At 45.5% G+C, this 19,659-nt stretch overlaps 1 protein-coding gene across 3 annotated transcripts in view; it reads right to left on the bottom strand.

Annotated features, from left to right (window-relative positions):
* Nucleotides 1-2,403: 2,403 nt before the first annotated feature.
* The window catches only part of UBASH3B (ubiquitin associated and SH3 domain containing B), a 145,733-nt gene continuing 128,477 nt past the window's right edge, over nucleotides 2,404-19,659 (bottom strand). For all 3 annotated transcript variants that reach the window (XM_008260390.4, XM_070047431.1, XM_070047424.1), the window contains exons 8-14: nucleotides 18,854-18,974; nucleotides 18,140-18,262; nucleotides 16,377-16,469; nucleotides 14,715-14,859; nucleotides 11,413-11,519; nucleotides 9,430-9,539; nucleotides 2,404-7,069 (exon numbers count right to left, since the gene is read on the bottom strand). In XM_008260390.4, coding sequence (XP_008258612.2) covers nucleotides 6,932-7,069; nucleotides 9,430-9,539; nucleotides 11,413-11,519; nucleotides 14,715-14,859; nucleotides 16,377-16,469; nucleotides 18,140-18,262; nucleotides 18,854-18,974 — 837 coding nt within the window. In that variant the 3' untranslated portion in view covers nucleotides 2,404-6,931. The remainder of the gene's footprint in view (nucleotides 7,070-9,429; nucleotides 9,540-11,412; nucleotides 11,520-14,714; nucleotides 14,860-16,376; nucleotides 16,470-18,139; nucleotides 18,263-18,853; nucleotides 18,975-19,659) is intronic.

The raw sequence follows: 19,659 nt of genomic DNA, 5'->3' as shown, positions 1-19,659 counted from the left end.
ATTAGGACAGACTCCTAGACAAACCACAGAACTCATCCAGTACCCTCTCTTTTGCCTCCTCCTCTTATTACAGGTGACTGATGGGGAGAAGAGTAAGGTGACTCCTGTATAAATGAGGTCATCTTGATTTCTTGCCCTTGAAATTCCCCAGACAGTGGAATGACTAGATGTGAGATTGTGTCCTGGTTGTAGCCAAATCTGTCATCCTTTTATTGTCATGTATTATTGTGTGTAGTAATAGGAATTTTATATTCATTGTCCTATTTGATTGGCACAGCCATGCTGGCAAAAAAACATTATGGTGCCCATTTTACAGGTAGAATGAGCTTCAGGGTTCTAAACAGTAGCTAAACCAAGTTCCAACCCAGCTCTATCTGGCAACTGGAAATGGGGCTTCGTGTGGGGCTGTTCTCCGGAGCGACACAGACCTGCTTAATTGCCCCAGACACAATGGCAACCAATAATTCAAGTGGTCCATGACACCTTTTCATGGTGAAGAGCAAGTCCTGTGGATTTCACTACTTTTTTCTGGAAAAATGGAATGTTCTTTTATAGGAGGAGGCATTTTGCTGATTTAAGCATCAGTAAATCCAAAGTACACAGATTTCATTTTCTCTGGTTGTGCAGGCAGCCCTTGCACGCATCACAAAAGGGCAGCTGAGCTTGGGAATGTATGAGGCAGAGCACAGAACCAGTCAGAAGGCTACACGTAGCGTGACCTGCGTCACAGGAGCAGGGGCTGTGACGTGTCCTCGGGAGTAAACCCCACCAGGGCAAGAGACGACTGTGTCAGTGAAAGTCTGCTTGCACATCCTGGACACGGATTTGCATTGCAGGCTTACTTTAAAATCCTTTTTTTTTTTTTTTTCAAAACAATTTATTTATCATTGCAGAGAGAGTTACAGAGAGAGAGAGGGAGACAGAGAGGTCTTCCATCCACTGGTTCACTCCCTAAATGGATACAACAGCCAGGGCTTGGCCAGGCCAAAGCCAAGAGCCAGGAGCTTCGCCTAGATCTCCCACTTGGTAACAGGAGGCCCAGCACTTGGGCCATCTTCCGCTGCTTTCCTGGGTGCGTTAGCAGGGAGCTGGATTGGAAGGAGAACTGTCAGGACTCAACCCAATCCCCATGTGGTATGCTGGTGTCACAGGCAGTGGCTTAACCTGCTGCACCACAATGCTGAGCCCTTATTTTAAAATCTTATTAACTTAACATATAATCACATTTAAAAATGAGGTGTATGGGGTGGGCGTTTGGCACAGCAGTTAAGTTGTTGCTTGAGACATCTGCATCCCATATCAGAATGCCTGGTTCAGTTCTGGTTCCTGCTTCCTGCTAGCGAGCACCTTGGGAGGTAGCAGATGGTGGCTCAAGTACTTCAGTCCTTGTCATCCATAAGGGGGATCTGGATGGAGCTCCTGACTCCAGGCTTCGGCCTGGCCCAGCTGTGGCTGCTGCAGTCATCTGAGGAGTGAAGATGGAAGTGTCTGTCACTCTGTCTCTCTCTGCCTTTCCAATAAAATGAAAGTGAATCCATCTTTACTGTGGGGTGTGTGCGTTTATAATGATGTGTGTGCACTGTATTGAGCTGGGCTTGCCCTCTCTGCAGTGGTGAAGGGGGAAAACTCCAATAGGCTCAGGCCCTTCCACTCCAAAATATGGTACCTTGGCATCTGGAGCTTTTTAGTCTGAAGGAACCTGAGAAAATGACAGAATTAGGAAGCTCGCCCTGGCCTCCTGGCCTCCTTCCCTGAAGTGGGCCATCAATCCTACAGAGGAAGGACTCTGGCCTCCCCTTGGAGCAGATCAGAAGACCCTCATGTGAGAGGTGCCCTCCCTGTACCCAGAACAGAACACCCTTATTTTTGAAGATGAAGGGGCTCAGAGGAGAATTGGAACCAACAGGCTTTGCTGAATTTTCTCCTGTAAGCTCATACCCCTTGCTCCTTCATCTCTCCACACTTGGCATCACTCTCAGGTCTGCTCTCCTCTCTGATTGGACCTCCACGTCCTATGAAAGCTCCCATGTCTGTAAAACTGAAACACATTATATGCTTTTCTCTTACTCTGCCCCTTGTTGCAGGGGTTGCCCTGAGGCACCTAGGACGGTACAAGGAAAGATACTTTGTGTTTGCACACGGGGCAGTGAAAGTTCTCTGATGTTTGCTTTTTCACTCCTGGGTGGGTTTTCACCTCCCAGTCTGGGTGATCCGGAAGCTTGAAGCCTGACCTGAGGGAAGCACAGGGTCCATCCGCTTCCATCGGTGGCAAGTGCCCCACTGCCCTTTGGGAGAAGAATCGCACTCTTAATGGCCATTTTGGAAGTAATAATGACCACAGTAACATCTGAAAGCATGATGGGAATAGAGACCACTTAGAATGTAATATGAGAGCACTCTGGATTGACTGAGGACACGGTTTCTCTTTATTAAATCATCCATGAGCCATTTAAACGGAGGTGCTCCTGGAATGGAATGAACTAATTACAATGGTGCCATAGCTGTATCAAGAGGGGAGAGGTCTCGTCCAGGAGGGCACACATTTACAAGGAGTTTGGCAATACAGGTAGGTGTGGTTTTCTTTTTTATAGTTACAAACCTATTTTCAAATAAATACACCTGAATCACATAGAAAAAAAATCATACAATAGCTTTATAAATGAAAAAGAAACCAACATGACTCTCCCAAACGGTGGGTTTAAAATGGTTCTATGCATAACCAAAATGCTTTGGGATTCTGTTTCCATCTTGAGCGGCAGTCAAAGAAAGAACCTTGCACGTTTCCCATTAGACATTTCATACGCATTCTGCACAAGTCCACGGACAGCTGAACAGCTGCAAAATTCTGATTTTTTGTGCGAATAATGGCAGCTAAGTGGTACCATGTAAAATGTTTGTAAGAACTGATTGTCTATTAAGTTTGACTACTCATCACTATAATTTTAAACCTACATACAACAAACCTAGAATTACATGTACTTAAAAACCAAGATATTTCCTCTTCATTTAGAAGCAATCTTTTCCCCCCTCCCCTGGGATTTTCATTATAGCTGTCATTTTCTTAGGGAAATTCAGTATGTTGAAGTATTAAAGAGAAGCAAATCCAATTGTAATCCTATGTTTAAAAAGGAAAAGCATCCACCATCACCTAACAAAATGTCTCCCATCGCCTTTGCAAAGCGAACATTAACCTAAATAGATGCAAAATCCCTCTCTGCCCCACCCTCTTCTTCCTCCAGTCCCACCCCTCCGTGAGGCCGCCTTGTTAGCCTAGCGCCTCTGCTTTCTCACACGTGTGCTGGATTACAATTTAAATGCAAATAACCCTGTACCTCATTATCTAAATTCGTGCCGATTCAGTACAGTGGACTGTGCTGGTCCCTGTGAAAATTGAAGGGAGGTTCATCTGTATTCTAACACGGGCTTTACTTAGAGTGCATTCAAAAGAGCAATTCATCACTGCTTTTAAACACCAGCTTCGCGGGGTGCCTGGGTTAGGGAGTGCCTCCCTCTGCCACCCTGGGAAGCTTTTCAAGAAAGGCCATGAGATAGGGTCTTCTCTTCCTGTAGCTGCTCAGTTAGTTCCCAGTGGGTAATTGAAATGAAAGGCTTCATTTTAATATGAATACAGCTACTTGAGTGGAAAGGATACATGTATGGTGATGTCATGCACAATGGGAAGACAACCTCCATGGGGTCCAACTACCACTAACAAGGACATGATCAACAATGAGTCACCAAACTGATGTCACTCCAGAAGATTGATTTATTGATTTATTCATTTTGCAAAATCATCTTTCAAATATAAGGTTACTTTAAAATAATTCTTTGGTTAAAGTATAATTAAAATAAAAAATAGAAACTCCTCCCAAGCCTTTCAGGACAGGGTGAAAAATAGCCCCCCTCCGTCAGTCAGCCATCAGATGGCCATTTAATCAGCCGTTCAGATTCTATGAATCTAAATGTAATGGGAAACACTGTCACTGAACTCCATACCCGGGTGAAGCAGCAGGCCCCTCACTACCAATGCAGAGATGGTGACGAGAGCCTGGGAAAATGAAACCCCGAGTGTGTGCATTAAAATGTGCCAATTATTCTCCTCCGTGGAGGAATCCATACCGCATTTTAAAATCACAGAAAACAAAGCTCCATCTATGAATAATACCGGGGCATTAGTGGCTTGCTGCGGCACACCTGCAGGAGCAGGAACCGGGTCCAGACTTTCAATCCCAGATTAAATCCTTTAGTTAATTTCATTTCACCTGGTATTGTAAATAACTTTTTACCTCTGGAGAAAAATTCCTCTGTACAAAAAAACCCATTTGATTCTTTTTATCTGGCATTTGTTTGCTTTCCTTTCCTTCCTCACTTCTTCCCCCAGTAGCTCAAACAGAAACAGCTTCAGCTTCAGATTTAACTCCAACGTAGAATTTTTGGATGAACGCGCAATCGGGTAATACAGCTGTAGATTTTACTATACATGATTTCCCAAGGATTTTCTCAGTTGGAGTCCAGTTTTTTTTTTTTTTTTTAATAGGCAATGAGAATTTAGTGTGGATGTGTACCATCCGGGCCATTTTGATAAGCACTTTGAGTAAATAAAGTAGAGGAATAAATTCTTTCTTGTACTCAGGATTTTCCACCTGAGTTATCCAGATTATTTCAGATCTCTGCCTCCTTTAGTTCATACAGACCACTGCCTCATGCTGTGTCTACACTAGGCTGAGGCTAATGCACCAGGTCATTGCTGGGCCGAGACAGTGAGGGAGACGGGGAGGACACCCTATTTTATGTGGGTGCACACACTGCCCAGAACACACTGCTACTGTTTTAAGGAAAGCGGATGTGATGCGTTCAAGCATTTCTTTGGTAGCACGCAGAGACCACTATGGTTCCTGGTGAGCCCAGTAAGCCTTAGAGTGTGCTGATTACACACCCATCCAACGTGACCTTCAAGAGCTTCACCGTGGCACTTCCCCCATTCCTCCTCTCCCACCCCATATTAAGGTGAAAACAGCAATGCACATATTAGCACCTCAGCACTCTGCACACAGAAGCTGGATCAGTGTTTATGCAGTGCTAGAAGAAATTGCGATTGGTTTCTTAAAATGTAAAATTCAACACCTACAAGGGTACTTCAAAAAGACTGTGGAAAAAATGGAATTAATTAAATCCATGTTTTTTTTTAATTAAATGCACTTCCATGAGCATTTTGAAGATTCCTCATACACATGGATTTCAAAAAGTTTTGCACCAAATCAACTTATCTTTTAACTCCATTTTCCATGAACTTTTTGAAGTACCCTCATATTTCTCCAAGTGACTTTCAGGAAATACAGGCTGTATTTCTTTTGCTGATTAACATACAGCCAGCATCGTTTTACTTCCTCTTTTTTTCCAGGCATCTCAAATTCCAGTTTTAGATACAAGCATGGATCTATTTTTATAGATCTTATGTTTTATGTGTCTGGGTTTTGAAACTTATTCAGTGTTGCTACACATATATAGATTTGCTTTACGCTAACTAATGCTCCCTTTTCATGGCTGGGATTTCACTTTGCACACATACTCTACACAGTGAACTAAACCATTGCAGACCCTTGTCGGTGGCTACCGATAGCTGGCTAGTGAATGTAACTAAATAGACGTCGAGGACTGATCTTTTGGCTTGATTGTCATTTATTTTTCTTTTATATGAACTCCCTCTCAATGCAGGAAGCTGATGTATTGAGAAACCACATGATGTGGATCTCCAACTTGCCTCAATGGGCCCTATCTATATGTTTTAAATTACTAATAGAAAACCAAAGACGACAGCACAGGTAGCCAGCGCAGCCATGCCTGTCATCATTTACATCAGTTCCCTGACTTTATTATCCATCTCTGGTACAACTGATGCACCTGTCGACATCCTGTTAAGGTGGACAGGTACTGTAAGTCTACATGAGGTTGGTAACGATGTCCATATTGCACAGAATGAGCCTCTTGCTTACCCAAATTCATCTTCAAACACCCATTTTTTCCAAATGTCAGCATCCTTAAACCAGGTAACATAGTCTACATCTAGGGGCGCGGATACGCAAATCTTGGTGATTTTAGAGATGCTGTAGCTGATTAGGCTACAATGGAGGTCATTCCAAGTCCCTTCATATTTCGTAAGTTCTCTGCACCTACCATTGCATACTTCACACCTTTATTTTATCTTCCTCCTGAGGGTCCAAAGTACCTTGGAGAGCACAAATGCTTTGTCTCCATTTCACAGACAGAAGCAAGTGGGAAAGGCCAGTAGCAAGAAGTGCCAGCTGCTCTGGAGGAGATGTGGTGGCACCAGGGTAAACATGAGCCTCATCAAGCAGGTGTTTTGAGCCAGCAAAACTGCTCTATGGGGTCTACTGAGGGTAGAACTTGGATTTGCAACCGAAGGATGATGCTCTGCAGGGGGTGGGTGCTAATTACCTTAGGAGCATTCCTCAGCTTGGCTTTGCCTAACTGGACACTAGAGTTCAAATGAAAATCCTGTCCCCTAAGTGCACCTCAGTGTTCCCCCAGCTGGATTCGGATGCTCTCCCTCCCCTTGCTTCCCTCCACAGAGTAGGCTGCCAGCTCCCCGTGGGGCAGTGAGGCTCCTACTCTGTGCAGAGACAGAAGCAGGACGACACGCCCTGCTGCAGCAGGAGCCCCAGTGCAGGCGGACAGCTCTCCAAAGCCTTGGTAGCCAGGCAAGAGTCCAGAGAGCATGCATTCTGTTTCCCTGAATCAAGTCTTTCTCGCAATTGCACAGCCTCATCCTAGGAACCTTAAGCATGAAAGGAAATAAGCTAAATCACTCTGAGCTGTTCGCCTAGAGTGCAGTGTGGAGTTTTCCATTGTTACTAAAGACACAAGACCACACGTCTTCCAAAGGCCTCTTCTCTCAATGCACGCGTGTAGTTTATTCTTGTAGCAAGGTCTCTCTCCAGTTGAAGCCCCCAGTTGGTCCATGGGTCAGAGGAAGGATGGGTGGGTCTGTCAGCTGCCATATTCCAGTTTCTCCTAATTCTTCACAGGAGCAGAAGCCCAGGTATGGGATCTGAAGAACAGCAAGGAAGAGGCAACAAGAAGACAGAGTTTAATGCTTTCACTTTCCCTAGTCACCGAGATCCTCAGGCGGCCCTGGAGAATGAGTTGGGAATCAAAACAGGCTTTCTCGAAATGCATCCTCTTCAAAAAGCAAGCAGGAAAGTGACGTGGATAAAACTGATACATGAGAGGGAAGGGTGTTTATGTTGAAGAGGATTTGCACCTAGTCTCGGTTCAGAGACTGCTGCCTACCAGGGTGGGAGAAGAGTGGACATAAATGTAGCCAGCACTTCCCCCTTCTCCACAGGGATATGTTCCGAGACCCTCCGCGCATGCCCGAGACTGCAGGTAGTACCCAACCCTGTGAGTATACTGAGCTTGTTCCGATACATACAGAGGCTTCAGAAAGTTCACGGAAAAAGCCTATTATGGAAAAACTACGCAAGGGTTAAAAAATTCTGCATTGGGCCGGCACTGTGGCCCAGTGGGTTAAAGCCCCAGCCTGCAGCGCCAGCATCCCATATGGGCGCCGGTTCTAGTCCTGGCTGCTCCCCTTCCGATCTAGATCTCTACTTTGGCCTGGGATAGCAGTAGAACATGGTCCAAGTCCTTGGCCCCTGCACCCGACTAGGAGACCCAGAAGAAGCGCCTGGCTCCTGGCTTTGGATCGGCGCAGCTCCAGCTGTTGTAGCCATCTGGGAAGTGAACCAGCGGATGGAAGACCTCTCTCTCTCTCTGTCTCTACCTCTCTCTGTAACTCTGTCTTTCAAATAAATAAAATAAATCTTTAAAAAAAATTCTACACCAAAACAAATGTATGTATCTCTTAATTCAATTATTCCACACAATTTTTGAAGTCTCCTTACACAAACCTATGATAAAGTTTAATTTCCAAGTTCAGCCCAGTAAGAGGTTAACAGCAATACCTAATGATAAAATAGAACAATTGTAATAGTACTATAATGAAAGCTATGTGAATGTGGTCTCTCTTTCAGAGTAACTTACTGTATTGTGCTTTTTTTTTTTTTTAAAAACATTTATTTATTTGAAAGGCAGAGTTACAGAGAGAGAGCTTCCATCTGCCAGTTCACTCCCCAAATGGCCACCCACAATGGCCAAGCTGGGCCAGGCGGAAGCCCGGAGCCTAGAACTCCATCCTGGTTTCTCACTTGGGTGGCAGGAGCCCAGGTACTTGGATCAAGTTCTGCTGCTTTCCCAGGTGCATTAGTAGGGAGTTGGAAGGGAAGAAGAGCAGCTGGGACTCAAACCAGCGTCCATGTGGGATGCGGGAGACAGCTTAACCCACTGCGCCATGATGCCGGGGCCCTGGTGCTGAATTTTTGGACCATGGTTGACTGCAAGCAGCTGAAACTGCAGGAAGTGAAGCCTCAGGTAAGGGAAGGCAACGCGACTCTCAGGTGCCAGGAGTTAGTTCCTAATTGCCCATCACGTTGAAAGGCAGCCCAAACACTTCTGAAATGAGACAGGAACACAATGGAAAAGATGATCCCATTTAAGAAATTTGTTTCACTTCTGTATCCTTTGTTTTCCTTTTCTGCTTTTGCACATGGATCTGTGACAAAGAGGAAGCTGTGCTCTCGCTAACTTCAGTTGTCATGGCAATGTCAAAGCGTATTTTCCTGTACACATCCAAAGCTGCCTTCATAAACAAGACAAAAATCTCTCCCCTCCAGCCATTTACAGACACCAGGGAAGAGCAGATGCATAAATAAGCTTTTTAAAAAGGAGAAGAGAATTGCAATTGACTTTGAATCAGGTTCTTTGGTGGCAGAGAAAGAAACTGTTTGCTTTGCCTGAAGGGAAGTGTGTGGGAGGGGGCTGATGGGAAGCCTCAGCCAGAGGCACCAAGAGCCCCATCCAGCTGTGAGGGTCCGCCTCCCCCATCCAGCTGTAGGGGTCTGCCTCCCCCATCCAGCTGTGGGGGTCCGCCTCTCCGGTTCCTGGGTGTGCTGCTCAGCCTGATCATTGTAACTGGCGGCTGTCCCTGGACCACCTGCTAGGCCCTGTCATCCAGCCAAGCTTTCAGACGCTGTGTTTTGGACTCAGACTGTGTATCCAACTCAAGGTTCCTCAGGGAAATGCACACAGTTTGCTCAGAATTCTTAGCAACTTCCTAAAGGTTAGCTCTCAGAAGCATGAATTAACTCTAACACATCCGTTTCTCTTGTCCAGGGGCTGATAAAGTGGCTTACACAGAGTACCTCTCAGTAGATCCTGGTTGAGTGAATCAATACAGGAGCCTTCACAGCTCAGCATAAACATGCGCTTCAGAGAGCTCATCGAACCACCAGGTGCTGACTGTCCCAGACCGCACAGCACTGCGGGCCCCAGACACACAGAACACGTTACCTTGCGGACCATTTGTACAAAGTCCTTGGAGTTCTGAGGTGACAGGCCTTGAAGCTGGCAGGTGCACGCTTCGAGGGAAGATGCGTGGGCCACAATCAGAATATTATTTCCTGGGGAAGAAAGCAGGAAATGGGAAGAGTGTTTCTACAAAGACAGATACATTTTGTCAACGAAGGAATATTTCAAAGAGTTCATGAAGAAAAATGGAATGAAAAGATAAGCTCATTGTGGTGCAAAATTTTTTAAAAACCATACATAGTTTTTCATAATACACATGTTCCATGAACTTTTTGAAGACTCCTCATAAGCACGGATTTAAAAAAATTTTTTTTTTTTACAACTTGTTTTAAGTCCCCTTGTATATACAGTTGTCCCTTGGTATCTGAGAGGGACTGGTTCCAGAACCCCTCACAGACATGAAAGCCCAAAGATGCTCAAGTCCCTTATATAAACAGTACAGTGTTTACATATAACCCACACACATCCTTTGGATCATTCTAGATGACTTGTAGTGCCTCATATAATGTGAAAGCTATGTAAATGGTTGTAATGGTATATTGTCTGGGGAATAATGACAAGAAAAAATGAAAAACATATCTGTATGTGTTCAGTACAAATGTTATTTTTGAAAAGGCTTTTATTTGTTTTCATTTTATTTGAAAAGAAGAGAGAGAGAGAGAAAGAGAGAGATAGAGAGAGAATCTTCCATCTGCTAGTTCACTACCCAAATTCCACAACAGCCAGGTTGGGTCCAGGCAAAGCCAGAAGCCAGAAATTCAATCCTGGTCTTCATGTAGGTTGCAGGGAACCAAGTACTTGAGCCTTTACCTGCTACCATTCAGGGTATGAATTAGCAGGAAGCTGGAATTGAAAGTGGAGCCAAGACTCAAATCCAGGCATTCAAATAAGGGATGGAGGTATCCGAGTAGAGTCTTAACTGCTGTGCCAAATGCCCACTTCCCATAGGTGCTACTTTTTCTGAATATTTTCCATCCAGGTCTGGTTGAGTCTGCATATGCAGAGGCTTCAGACACAGAGAACTGACTGTACACACACGCACACACACACACACACATGCACACACACATGTACACACATGTACACACATAGCAAAGGGGGCTTGTATACCCTTCACCCAGCTTACATCTGGACCTATGGCACAGCCGCAAAACCAGGAACCGACACTGACACCATCACTGATCTGATGGCTCAGATCTCACTAGGTTTGGGAAGCACTCGTGTGAGTAGGAATCTACAGTTCCACGCACCTCTCCCATGCGTGTGGCTTTGTGTAAGCTCTGCAATCAAGATCCAGAACTGCTGCATAGCCACAGCGCTCCTGGTGCCACCCCTCTCACACAGTTTTAAATGCTGCCACTGTAGACCTGTAAGCACTAGAGACTAGCCGTTGACAGAACATCTTTGTGGAACTGAGCGCCTTGAGTGATAACTGCCAGGTAGTCATCTACCGTACAGCTGCCCAGGGCTAGCCACGGTTACCATTTTCATGTATATAATCCCAGTGTTTGCTCTATGGATATAAATACGTAACTTAACATCCACAGTGAACAATCCTCCTATATATCATTAAATGTTTAGAACACAGCTGGAAACAGACTTAGCCTGACACTAAGGACACTTTTGGACGGTGGGTGTCCAGGTGAGTTTGTACGTGATGTCTAGACTCCTGGATCAAGTGCAGGCAAATCAGGGCCAGGCTCACAAACATCCAGACTTTGTAATAGCAAACCCCCTTCACGAGATGACTAGCTGTCATGCAGAATCTAAACTGAACCTAGCGTGCAAGGTTCTCAGAGAATATCACAAATTCAATATGAAAACATCTAGAGGAGAGGCCACAGATATATTTCTTTCCTACTAAGCTAGTGTGCCACAGCGAGTTGAAACACTTGAACAGCCAATTAACCACGATGGAGAAATGATCACATATTTAAATATGGAGTCCAAAATAATGGCACCTACCTTTACTTTTACATTCGCTTATTATTTCTTTTGTTACTTGGAAACTTCTACTGATGTAAGTGTCATAGGATTCTGAAACCACTAATTTGCTGACTGGAATGTGAGGTCTGTAATAGAAAAATGAACAAAGGAAATGAAAACAATTTGATTCAGAGACCAAAGCAATTTATGTCACTCTCCACTTTTCTTTCGGGACCTTTCTAAAGTTCTCATCTATCTGTTTACCCATTTCCCTGGAAAGAAGGGAGAGTCAGGGAAGTGCATTTCCAGTACATGAAGATGGGGTTGAAATGTTAGAAATAAAAGCTATGCCTGTCGTGTCACAGCGACCTGTTGAAAAGTGAGACATCCAGTGCCTGTTACACCCACTGGGCAACACATCAGCAGTTGAACTAATTTACTGTTTGCAAATGGTCTTAGTCATATAGCTAATATGAAACAAAGATTAACTCTTTCTACTGGTTTAGATGATCAGGGATTTTGCAAGCCTCTCTTCAGAAAACGTATACATAATAAACAGCAGTTTTTTAAAAAAAATTATTTGAAAGGGAGAGAGAGAGAGAGAGAGATAGAGAGAGATCTCCCTTCTGCTGGTTCACTGGTTCATTCCCCAAACAATGTCCACAACAGCTGGGGCTGGGCCAGCTGGAAGCCCAGCTGGAAGGGGCCAGGAACTCAGTCCAGGTCTTCCAGGCGAATGGCAGGGAGGAACCAGTTAGGTGAGCGATCACTGCTGCCTTCCAGGGTGTGCATTAGCAGGAAGCTGGAATAGAGAGTGGAGCCAGGTTTTGAACTCCAGTGTGGGAAGTGCAAGTTCCAAGCAGTGTCTTAGCCACTGTATCAAACACTTGTCCCAAACAGCAGGTGAGAAAAGCAGATGTGTGGTCTGATTGGCAGACTCACATAATATTGATCTGTTTCTTCCATTTCTTTCTGATTGTGAACACAGACCACACGCTCCTGGCACTAGGAGAAGCCCAGGGAATACAGATGAAGGGAACCCTTGAGGAGCTCTCTGTGCAGGTGGGATGGGTGGCTCTGGCTGTAAATGATAATTATGATACAATCGACAGAGGCATTGAAGAGGAGGATCCAGGGAGGCGCTCCCATCCTGGTGAACCAGTTACCAACGCCCTCAGGTCAGCCTCTGCCTGTTTCCAATGACTTTTCTGTGTTGTTTTTGGTCTGAGATGTTTATCTTGTTTTTGAGTACAAGCATGCCATAGAGTTTTTCTGTTTTCTTAACTCTGTTTTTCATTGCTGGGTGTTTATTGCCTGGGGGAAGTGGTGGTGAGTTCTTAAACTGGATTCACATGGCATTTTGAGGCAACTACATTACAACTGCTACTACTATTAGTACTAAAAATAGTTGCTGCAGGAGTCCCATGTTCTGAGCAAGTGTCCTACTTGCATTCTTCCAGGATCCTCTTCCCAAAAATGCTTTTGTAAATTATGAGTTTCTGGGTGACACATTCAGAAGTTTAGAAGGCTAGGGCTGACTTGACGATGCTCGTGCCACTAGCAAGTCTTAGAGCCTGCGTCTCAGACCTGGCCCACAAACTTAGCCTCCACACTGACAGCTGTGACAGTGTTCTGGTCAAGGTTGCCCTTCCGTGCACTTGGACTTGCCATACAGAGAGGAAAGGCACTGTTGTATGTGCAAGAAAGTCATTCTAATTTGACACTGTCTTGGCATGCATATTTCTCCTAGAAAACTTCCTGTGACTCTCACAACACCTGGGGGACAGGTGGAAACACGGATCACCCTTGTAATGCTGTGCCTCCTTGTTCTCTCTCTTCTCTTCCCATCTGCACATCTCATCCAATTCCATTGTCAGTTATGTCACTGGCCTCCCAGGATCTCCCCCATACTAAGACCAAAGACCCCTTTGAATGGGCCAAGGTGTCATTTCAAGGTGAAGTCGCAATGTGTGAGTCTGTGTAAGTGCAGAAGGAAATAGATGCTGGGATCTAGATCCTGCTCAGGTCTTGCCTTTGACTTCTAGCCCTTTAAGTTGAATCTGTGAAGGATTTCAGTGCCTGACATGGACAGAGAACAGAGTGAAAGACCTCTTGCCTGTGCCGGCAGGACCTGTTATGTTGTTAGTCGCACCTGCAGAGCCCCCTAGCACAGTCCCCAGGTTTGGATGGGCAACCACCCTCTAGATCAAGTACCATGTGCTCCAGGTTCTTAGCAGTTGTTATGATCTATCTCTCCTCAAAGAGATCTTGTAAATGCCTGAGTAGATTTTTGATAATTAATTGAACTATATTCTTATTGGTTAATTATATATATATATATCATTTATTATTTGAGAGCAGAGACACAGAGCTTCTGCCCAGTGATTCACTCCCCAAATGCTTATGATGGATGTGGGCAAGGCTGAAGCTGGGAGCTGAGAACTGGGAAGCAACCCAGGTCTCTTACGTGGGTGGCAGGGATCCAACAACTTGAACCTGCTGCCTCCCAGGGTGTGCATTAGCAGGAAGCTAGAATGGGGAGAGAGCTGGGACTTTTAACTCAGGCACTCTGATAAAGGACGCAGGCTTCCCAGGTGGTATCTCAACCTCAGCCACTCCAGGATGCCGGTGACTTAACTGGCATAACTGCTAGGCTCAACGCCTGACCCGTATTATTGGTTAATTTTTAATTGTGTGCTTGTGGATTATGCATCTATGAGCAATCTACAAACTCTTCTTAATCCCAGCACAGACAGTCTGGCTTTATGGAAAAAGCAAAGAGATAGGAATGAGAAGACCAGGAAGCAGATTACACAGTGGCCGGCTGCAGAAAATGGTTAGTAAACGTTAGTGGTCCGCAGTCAAGACACAAGTATAATTCTTGTATGTAGTCATGAAATACCCAACTTTGGACAAGCCCTTGAACTCCTGTATGAAAATGGCTTGTCTATATTCTAGGTTTATGGCAATAATAAAGGAAGAAAATAAACAGAATTCAAGATGCTTTTTAACGTGAAAACTCAGGCACATCCCCTTTAGTGTCCAACAAATTTTTGAACTGCTTTATCATGAACTGGTGCATGTTCCTGGAATGCAAAATGGTTTTAGTATTACACTGAGACAGAGATAATAAAGTCAGGGAAGTGCAGAACAGTCAGGTTTGGGATATAATTCGTGCAAATGATAAATATAAGCAAATGCTGGCTTATCCTTAGGTGTGGTTTCTCCAATTACAGCTTGATTTGATTTCCACCAGCGTGGGCCCCTGCCCATGTCTGGCCCTTCATCGCCTTCATGAGCCTGGCCTGCTGGCCTTGGGAAACAGCAGTTCAGAGGGTTACCTGTAGGTTGTATCCACACTCAGGTTGGCCGCAGCTAACTCTGATGGCGGTATCCACGCTGGTAAGGAGTTCCCGGCAACCCACTTGGTCCACTCAAACAAGCCTGGCTCTACACGAATCTTAAGGAGATTTTCTTGTTGTAAACCTTAAAAGTAAAATAAAGTGACAATGAAGGAAGCACCGTTATTCTCTTTCCTGCTGGATGCTGTATATACCTAAAGCAAAGTTAAAGCATGTAGGTTTTAACAAGGGTTTTTTTTTTTCCTAAGATTTATTTACTTATATGAGAGGCAGAGTTACAGATAGAGAGAGGGAGAGGTGGAGAGGAAGGTCTTCCATCCACTGGTTCACTCCCCAGATGGCTGTAACGGCCAGGGTTGGGCCCGTCTGAAGCCAGGAGCTTCTTCCAGGTCTCCCATGTGGGTGCAGGGGCCCAAGCACTTGGGCCGTCTTCCACTGCTTTCCCAGGCCATCAGCAGGGAGCTGGATCCGAAGTGGGGCAGCCGGGGCTCAACCTGGCACCCATGTGGGATGCCGGCACCACAGGTGGAGGCTTAACCCACTACACTATAGCCCCTGACAAGGGTTTTTAATTTTTGCATTACAAACACATAGGATTAATACCCCAGCCACACCTTCAGGGTGTATACCAGCTTTAAGTGGTGTTTTTATTTAAGAGAAAAAACCCACAAGTCATTATGCATGTAAGTTATTAAATTCTCTGTTACACTTCCTCCTTGTAAACTTCCATGACTGTCTCAACACGAAACGTCGGTCTCTTAGCATGCACTACTCTACAGCAGCTCACACTGCATTTGAGTATCACATAGAGTATTCATTTTATCTCAGAAAATGCAACATCGAGTACTTACAAGTACCAAAGCGTAAGTCCTGTGTTTTATCATAGAGGAATCACCCTCAAAGTGAGGACTGTCCCTTTATATTAGCTTAGTTCTCTTTGTATTACACCTAGCTCCAATATTCTATACTAATTTAATATATAAATAAATGCCTCTGGTGGTGAAGAGAAGGTTTACTTAAGGTCAAAGAATTGAAGGCTCATACTCAGTGCCAAATTCTTTGTTGCTTTGTCTGTTGCTGGCTCATTTGTTTGTACAAGTACTCAGTCCAACTCTGTTTCTTTCAGCTTTCCCTCCAGTGAAATAAGAACAGAGAACTCTGAAACTCAAACGTCCACGGATTGCAGGGTGAATGTGGATATCTATACAGTAATGATGCTTTTAAAGTCTTGGCAATGAACTGGAGAAACAAAGACAATTAGGACTTCCAGGAACGCCATTTCTGCTTTAACCAGAGGCAAATGACGGATCAGAGCAGTAGAAAACTACTCGACTATTTAAAAGCAAAGAAATGATCAAATTTTATTTACAGAGATATTTGCAAGCTTGCAACTCATGCAAGGGAGCTTTAAATCTCAAGAAAAATATTATTAGTGTATTTCCATTTATCTAGCACATGCTGCCTGAGTAGGATTTGGGGACATGTACAAGGTTGGTCATCTTCTGCGGGCATGCTTACTAAAAATTCCAGATTCAAAGCTCTCAACTGGCTTCTGTCCTAAGATGCCAAGTTAATCTAGATGTGGGGGCTGCCAAGAGACAGCGGGTGGACTAGTTCACTGTGTCAGCCTGCGAGTCCTACCTTTTAAGATATTGTGTGCAGTCTGGACACAGCGCAGAGATGGGGAGCAATAGACGTGATCAATAACGGTGTTGCTCTCCAGCAATGCCTCACCTGCAAAGGAAGCCCAAGAGAATCAGTCTGATGCACTTAACCAGCCTCCGCTGAGGCGGCGCCCACAGCCCCTGTAACGCTGCGGGGGCTCGTGCAGAGCCAGCAGTGTCAGCCTTGTTCCCAACAAAGCCCCCTGTCCGGGGTTCTATGGAAGGGGCCAACCAGCAGACTCCTTCTTGTCTTTTCCTTCTCTTACTTATTTATTTATTTATTTATTTATTTATTTTTTTGACAGGCAGAGTGGACAGTGAGAGAGAGAGACAGAGAGAAAGGTCTTCCTTTGCCGTTGGTTCACCCTCCAATGGCCGCCGCGGCTGGTGCGCTGTGGCCGGCGCACCGCGCTGATCCGATGGCAGGAGCCAGGTGCTTCTCCTGGTCTCCCATGGGGGGCAGGGCCCAAGTACTTGGGCCATCCTCCACTGCACTCCCTGGCCACAGCAGAGAGCTGGCCTGGAAGAGGGGCAACTGGGACAGAATCCGGCGTCCCGACCGGGACTAGAACCCGGTGTGCCGGCGCCACAAGGTGGAGGATTAGCCTAGTGAGCTGCAGTGCCGGCCTTTTCCTTCTCTTTTCTCTGATGTCAACAGGTGGCAGAACATCCATCTAGGAGACACCTAGAAATGGGATCCTCTCTGACCTCCATCTAGAGCTGAGAGGCTTACACGGTGAGGATCACACCTCTAATTTAATTTAATTCTGGTTAGCCAAAACTCTCAACTTCTTCTGTTCTTGAATACCAGATGTAAATCCCGACATGTGATCCTCCAACATTCTCATCTTGGTTTCTACTTCTTTTTTTTTTTTTTCCCTGCTGGATGAGGTCCAAACACCTGAATAGAGTGATCAAGGTCTTCCGTGAGCTTGGGTTTATCGAACTTTGCAGCCCCATCCTTGGCCTGCCTCACAATTTAGGCCCAGAGACAAGACACCTGTTTCCCCCGCACTACTGACCCTCCCATCTCTGAAACTTCATTCAGGTCGTCCTTTTCTCCGAGTGCGTCGCCCTCCTTCCTTGCCCAGCTCACTTCTACCTCAGGCCCCAGCCCACTCCCTTCCTCCTCGTGTCTTTTTTGGTATGTGTTCCCTTACTACGTGCAGAACTCTGTGACTGAGAAAGGCACATTGTATGATAGTTACACAGGTTCATTTCTCTGGTGGGGGCTTGCACTTGGCCTAGTACCTTGCACAAAAGAAATGATCAATAAATATCTGTTAAATGACTGAACAGGACAAGGCCTGGTCCTGCATAGCAGATATGGAATGCAGCTTTAAAGACCAGAGCTTCTTTGGATAGTAGTTGGCCCCTGTATATTCAGCAACTGTGGGGTTCCCTCCTCCTGCTCTGCCTGGCCTTCTTACAGCTGTGTTGGCAGTGGCTGCTGTCTTGGTCTGCTACACCAGTGATGACACTAAACCCAGCCTGATTTCCCCATCACTGGATCATACACTCCTCAATAAGGACCACAGTTTGTTCACTTTGGTTAACCATGCTAGTGCTAAGCCCAGGGTCTTGAAACTAACGGTTATGCAATACATCCCTTTAGCATTGAGGACATGTGTTAGTTGTAGGGAAGTTACAGAAACCCCCAGGAAGTGTCTTGTATGCCCATGGGGATTAGTCTTTCTGTAGCAGCCAGGAAGGGCATGGCAGTCACGTCGGGACACTTGCCCACTAGTCTCGCTTGCATGCATCCAAACACAGTGATTGGAGCGTCTTTCTCATAATCCCGGAATCCACCACTCCGCTGAGGTAAGCTGTGAGGCATGTTCAGGTTGGTGCGTATGTAGCGGCCTGGAAAAGAAAGGGCAGACCAAGGCGACATGAATTTCTTGCTTCCCCAAGACTCCCCGTGCTGATCCTGACACCCCCTCCTTCCAACTGTCAGCTCGTATTGAGGCTGACACAGTTTCTTTGGTGGATAGACTCAGAATCCACTCTCCCATTCTGCTGTCAAAAGTGACAAGACAGAGTTTCTAAGTGACAATCACAAGCAGACCCTAAAGAGCAGGTTGCACTCTAATGGACCCTCCCCATCTTAAATGCTGCTCCTGGGAGCGTGACGCCAAAGGAGCTGGACTGATTTAATGGAGGCAACCCTGGCCACAGAATCGTGACATGTCTCTGAGGTTGATGTCGCTATATGATTGTGGGTGAGACATCTACCTTTTTTAGTACTTAGTGCCCCAGTTTCTGGAGTGGGAAAAAGAACACTAACCACTTCCCCTAAACTCAAGACCATCAGGAAGGATTTACCGATTAGTCATTTTCCACAGCACACAAACCTGTAAATGACTCCATCTATTCTAGATAAATGTAGCTTGACTCTGCCCCCTAGAGGCAGTACTGGGTATATTCCGCTGAGCAGGCCGGCCCACTCCTTACCTTTGGCGTCAAAGCACTGGGACAGCCAGTACTTCCCAAACACAACGTCCATCCTCTCTCCGTGCCGACACACAAAAAGGCATCGCTTTTGGGGGCCAGGCTGGCTGTTGACTCTGAGAGGCTACAGGGAAAGAAAAGGCTTAGAGTGAGGGAACATGGGAGCCGATTTCCCAATGAGTTGAGCTTCGGTACAAGATCTGCCAAGCCATGACTTGGACAAGTCCCTCAAGTGCCTTGGATGTAGGTTGGCTCGTCTGTAAAAATGAAGACAGTAAGTCGCATCCCAGAGACCTCCCAGGTTTTTTGGAGGCTCACACGAGATAAACAGCTTTGTGAAGCAAGAAGGGTTATGAAAATTGTATTCTTATTATTGCATGGCTGCAATTGTTAGTAGGAACAGCCAATAAGTGGAGTCTTCAAGAAGTTCACGAAACATGCGTGTTATGAAAGCATCACACACGGATTTTAAAAAACTGTGAACTGAAACAAACTTATCTTCTACTTCCACTTTCCATGAATTTTTTGAACCACCCTCAGGCTAATGCATAAAGACCATGTGAGTTACAGCTCAGAGTAAAATTAGCCCTTCATGTAGACAAGCCATTTAGTGAGATGCTTCCTCCCACAAAGTGGATGCTGCATCAACTTCATGGAGAGAGCACCTCTATGATTGCAATGTTCTTGTCTTACCTCTAAGGTGCGTGGCTCGGCCCACGCAGTCCTTTGGGTCTGCTCCAGCCATGAGGCGCTGGTTTGCCTATGCTCACCACCACACGGGGGCTGTCATCTGACCCATACATTGTGGT

The sequence above is a fragment of the Oryctolagus cuniculus genome, chromosome 1 (assembly GCF_964237555.1).
Source record: "Oryctolagus cuniculus chromosome 1, mOryCun1.1, whole genome shotgun sequence".
NCBI lineage: Eukaryota > Metazoa > Chordata > Mammalia > Lagomorpha > Leporidae > Oryctolagus > Oryctolagus cuniculus.
The sequence above is the reverse complement of the archived record's forward strand: the minus strand, read 5'-3'. Positions and strand labels throughout refer to the sequence as shown.